Genomic DNA, 5834 nt, shown 5'->3' with positions numbered 1-5834 from the left:
ATATATATATATATATATATATATATATATATAAAAGTATTAATTAAAATACTATATAATAGTATTATTTAATATATATATGTATATATATATACACAGATATATGTATGTATGTATGTATGAATTTACGTATATATATATACTATTTTAATTAATACTTTTTTTTTCTTTTCTCAACTCGTATACACACAACTACTAATCGTAATTAAAGGGGATGGTAATTTGCAATGACACACAACTTTCCAACTTAGAGAAACATCGGATATTACATTGGCAAACTTGTTGAAAGTTTCTCTCTCTCTCTCCGTCTCTCATTCTTCCTCTTTCCTTCTACTCTCTCTCTGTCCTCTTCTCTTTCTTTTTTCTCTTTCTCTCTCCCGTAATTTTAGAACGATCTCTTTAAGAAACATTGCATCTCATTATCGCGCTTTTGTTCGTCTCATACGTTGATTTCTCAGCTTTTCTTTACGTTCAAGTTGAAAATAGGATTTAATTGACTTAGAAATTATTCACACGATCTACACGTACGGGGTTTCTGTCATGTTTGTCGTTTCCACGGATTTCTCTTTCAAATGTATGTTCTCGAGAGACACGTTTACATGAACATTACAAAACGCCGAAGGAATCGAGAATTCATATTCATACAAGATGTCTTAAGATTAATAGGAACTTCTATATACATACATATATATGTATCTATGTATAAATGTATATATATATATATTTATATATATATACATATATATGAGTACGCTTAAATAATTGACAAAGCAAAATACAAGAGAATTTATTATAACATTTCTAAAATAAATATATATAACGTTTTATCAATACATTGACTTATATACGTATTTATATGTGTAGTATACGCGTAATCGACAGATATATAAATCATTAAAAATTACTAGCATTGTTGGAAAAGACAAGTGACGATTATTTAATATATATATATAAAAGAAAAAAGAGAAAAAAATAATCGCGATTTATTTATTTAATCGACGAATCTACAACCCCTTCCTTCTTTTTTCTTTCTCTTTTTTTTTTTTCTTCTCGGTTGCATCCACTCGATAAGCCGATGCATGTTTGTTTCTACCGGATGTCATCGAAAAATTCGTCGTTCGCTTGGAAAATACTCCTTCGCGCGTATTCTCATAAAAAATCAGTCGATAAAAAATAATATACTTTTAAGTTTGCGCCTGACTGCTTTTTTTCTTTCTTGCCTAGCCGCGATCTGAGAATAGTCTCATTTTTCTAAATATATACCCTCTGTGATCGTAAACAGTGATTACGGTTTTACTTGAGCGCGCATATCTCTTTATGGGTTGCGTCAATATAAAGTTATGGGGTTCGGGAATATCGTTTTTTACTATCGAACTATCGTTTCCAATCGTCTATTCGTTAAAGACAATAGTTGTGTAAATACATTTTTTAAGACAATTTTTTCCTTCAATGACAAGATTAGTTAGTTGCTTGTATACATATACATATATCTAAATAATAGTTATGATAACGTTTATCGTATTATATATCTACGTATATGTTATATTTACATATCTATAAATTTTTTTTACGAAATATTTCTGTGTGCGTATACGCACTGTGCAACTAAATACCTACGAGGTGTAATCATTTTTTAAAGAATTTTGCTTTTGAATACCTTTATCCAAATAATAGTTTTGATTAATTTTATTAATTTAGTTTTTGAATACAATACTTATACAAGTTTGTAGAAAGTATCTAGAATTTCTTCTGATGTATATATGGAAATAATCAAATATTTTCAAATTTTTTCTCTATGTTAACTTTTCATAAAGATTTATCCTTTCTATGAATGATAAAAAGCTTTCTTTGTTTTTTGTCATTTTTTTTTTTTTTTTTTTTTTTTTTTTTTTTTTTTTTTTTTTTTTTTTTTTTGAAGAGAGGATGAATACAGAAAGAAGGCGGAAGAGAGATAAAGCTAATTAAATTTTGTATTGGATTTGCAGCTTATGTCGAAAAAAAAATGCTATAAATAAATTGATTAAAAAATTCTTTCGTACGATCGGGTCTTTGTTTTTTTTTTCTTTTTTTTCTCTGAATTTTGTATTGTATTGTATTTGTTTTTTTTTTTTTGGAGTAATTTGATTCGAAAAAGAGATTTATTCTCTGCAAACGATAGATTCTCTTTCTCTCTTTTTCTCGTTTTATTTGCGAGAAGATACCCCATCGTGAATCGTCACTTGTTGCTGGCCGACCGATCGATTATTCTCCGTTCGTCCCTGTTAAAAAAAAAAAAAAAAAAAATCAAATTTGTTAATCGAATTCAACTTGATCTTTTCTCTCTTTCTCACTTTTTAATCAAATTTTGTTGCGATAAAATTATTTACACAAGTTGTTCATATCACAGATTTTTACAGAATAATTTTATAATACATAAGATTTGTTAAAAGATCAATCGGTACATGTTCGTCGGTCGAGAAAATCTATCTGCAAAATAATCGTCCACGGTACGTTGAAATTCGATTGATCGGAATTACAAATTTTGTATTATTTCACGAGAAACGTGCGGTTAATGATAGAAAAAAAATAAATAAATAAAATAAATAAATAAAAAGAAAAAAATATAATCGTTCATACGAACATCGAAATGTCGAAACGAATCATCTGCGTCGATGCAACGTAGATATCTATTTTTTTTTTTATGTATTTACGACATGACAAGAAAAAAAGAAAAAAAATTATTATAATAGATTTCATTCGATCAATTTTTTTTTTCTGTTTCATTTCCTATACATGATGTTAACTCAATGTTAACTCCAAATAGCGAAAAATTAAAATCTGTTGAAATGTAATAAAGTTTAAAGCATATGTCGAGTGTTTTAACAAGAAATATAGGATGACGCGTTACATATACCTCGTAACATAGATATATAAAATATACATATGTATATACATAGATATACAATATATATATACATACCTGTACAATATAGATAAGTATTATACATACTCGTGCAAGTATCACGGGTGAGAAGACATATTACCCGCCGACAGGGATGATATGCAAAAGTTAGGCGCCTAAGGGGACCAATGTTATATTAATATGTCTTACCTAATATAGATTGTAATGTTTATATAAACATTGTTTGATCCGATGGGAGATATTACGGTCAGTATAGTGTGATCGATCGAATTGGGATCGAAATTCATTGGATCTTTATTTTTTTCTCTTCTTCTCCTTTTTTCTTTGTAACCAAAGATAAAAAATGAATATACATATCGACGTAGCTTGCAAAATAAAAAGGAAAAAACAAAAAGAGTAAAGAATGCCCTCGTTTTATCGAAAATCGAAGATATTTCACGGGAGTTTTCACGGGATTATTTTCCTTTAACGAATAAAATAAAAGAGGGAGAAAAAAAAGAACTAATGAAATTCAAGAGATCGAAGAGAGACTAAAAAAGTCTATCCAGGCGAAAGCTCTTCTTCTCTTCGTGGATTATAATAATCTTTATAGGCAAATAATAACGCGATGACGACAACGACGACGACGACGTCTATCGCATTGATTGCAACGAATTTTGTCAGCGTAAATGATAAAATTGGCATTTTTATAAATAATTAATCGTGGAAGCTCATGCATTTTTCTTATTTTCTTTCTCTCTCTCTCTCTTTCTCTTTTATTTTTTTTTATTTATCACTTTTTCCTTTTATTTTTTAGTTTTCTACTCGATACATTTTATGATATAAATACCGATATCATTTTTATGGAAATACGTAAATGTATCAATATATATATGAGAGAGAGAGAGAGAGAGAGAGAGAGAGAGAGAGAGAGAGAGAGAGAAAGAAATTGAAAGAAGACAGAATAGCTCATTAATATTTTAAATGCCAAACTGTGACGAGATCTATTAAAAAGAAAAAGAAAATAAAATTTCTGGTGCATCTTAAATAGGCAAGATACTAGTTCGATCGTTATAAAAGTAAAAAAATAAAAAAGATGAAATAAAACGAGGATAGAGGAAGAGAAGGAAGAAGAAAAAGAAGAAAACATCGTTCGCTTCCTAACAATCTCAAATATCTCCGATACTATCGACCCCGTTATTACGTGTTATCGTGAAAAAGAGACAGACCTTCAATGTACCTTATACTATTATAATATATATTTGCATTTCATTCAAACTCTTAATTGCATGATATATATATATACACATGAGACTCGTTATTATCTATATTATATATTTAATACAATATTCTTTAATTTAATTATTTTAATATCTTGTCCTATAGGATGTTTATACGAATCCTATGATATTTTTTTGTCTCTCTTTTTTTTTTTTTTTTTTTAACATCGTTTATTACCAAATATAATGAATTAAAGCTGACGATACGACAAGAAAGTGGTTTTTTGAAACTGTGGTTTGTATTCGTTATATTTCGTTTAGGAACGATATTAATAAGTTAACTGTTAATTGATCAATAAAATTATAGTTCGATAAAACGTTTGTACAAGGTACAAGTGTTATTCGTTCATCGTTGTTGAATGTGTTTTGAACTCTCGTACTGTTTTTGTTTGATCTGTTGAAAATCCAATAAGAACAATGGATAGAATGGAGCATCAAAAAGCGACGAAGCTTTATGGGTTTATTTATTTAACACTCTGTTTATTTCATACTGCTGGGAGAGTGAGTGGTAGTGGTAGATAGTTGGTCACATATTTATCTATGTACATAATAAACGTTCTCTCGGACAATCTTGAATCTCACGACGATCATAAAACGTAACTGTGTAATATGTGTATAGACAAGATTAATTTCAAGAATGTTTCTCGATATATCGATGTTTTCGTTATACTCATCGAACATTTAACGAGATTTTTTTTTTAACACAATTATTACATATCGTCGTCAATTCTGTTGTGAGATCGAATGATGACATAAAAAGTGTACATTCATTGTTCGTTCTTTTTTAATCTTCTTTCTTTTTTTTTTTTCTTTCTTACAGAAAATCCAACATGCGGGCTGAATTGGGTCTAAGAACTAGCATTCTTCTTGTCATCTTTGGCATCGTCTGCGCGATGGAAAATTATGTGGATTATGGAGGTACGAATTGTATAATATATATATATATATATCAATGTTTTTTGTCAGTATTTTTCTTTTTTTATTATTAATATATACAGCGAAAGAAATATTTGAAATAATATAGAAACTAGATAAAAAATTTCTTTCTTTCTTTTCTTTTCTTTTTTATTATTATTATTATTATTTTTTTTTTTTTTTAATTAAAATCTACAATTTGCATTACAAATTTCTCTCTCTCGAAAAGTAGGTATAAAAGATCTTATCGAAGAAAATCTATTGATGATAATTTATTCAAACTTACCAAATGATCGATAAGATTGAAGAGGATGAATATTTAACGACGAATTTTCTTTCTTCAAGATTAATTTTGTAGGATGATATGCTTATCTTTATTTATGCAGAAACGCATGAAAAATAAAACGATTAAAATTCGTATGCTTACAAATACAATAAAGAAGCTTTCAAATAAGCCGCTTAACTAATTGTCATGTGTTTGAAAATTAAAATGCTTTATATTTGAAAATTTAATTCAAAATAATATCAAACTAACATAAAATATGTATTTGATATATCTTTTTCTTTGTTTTTTACTGCTTTAATATTAAATAATTTAAATTTATTTACACATACACACACACAATACAATTTTTATATAGAATTTTATTTGTCAGTAATATATTAAAAAACAGAAAAAGAAATGAGGTCACATTATTTTTCAATATGACAGACATCGTCTTTTTCATCAACGTAGAATCGAAAAATTCGTTTACAAA

At 27.6% G+C, this 5834-nt stretch overlaps 1 protein-coding gene across 1 annotated transcript in view; it reads left to right on the top strand.

Annotated features, from left to right (window-relative positions):
• Positions 1–5834, top strand: part of LOC122636476 (short neuropeptide F-like) — an 11541-nt gene that overhangs the window by 504 nt on the left and 5203 nt on the right. The window contains exon 2 of the mRNA XM_043827705.1: positions 4982–5079. Coding sequence (XP_043683640.1) covers positions 4992–5079 — 88 coding nt within the window. The 5' untranslated portion in view covers positions 4982–4991. The remainder of the gene's footprint in view (positions 1–4981; positions 5080–5834) is intronic.

The sequence above is a fragment of the Vespula pensylvanica genome, chromosome 22, assembly GCF_014466175.1.
Source record: "Vespula pensylvanica isolate Volc-1 chromosome 22, ASM1446617v1, whole genome shotgun sequence".
NCBI classification, from domain to species: Eukaryota; Metazoa; Arthropoda; class Insecta; order Hymenoptera; family Vespidae; genus Vespula; species Vespula pensylvanica.
Note: the sequence above shows the minus strand (reverse complement) of the source record. Positions and strands in the feature narration are given on the sequence as shown.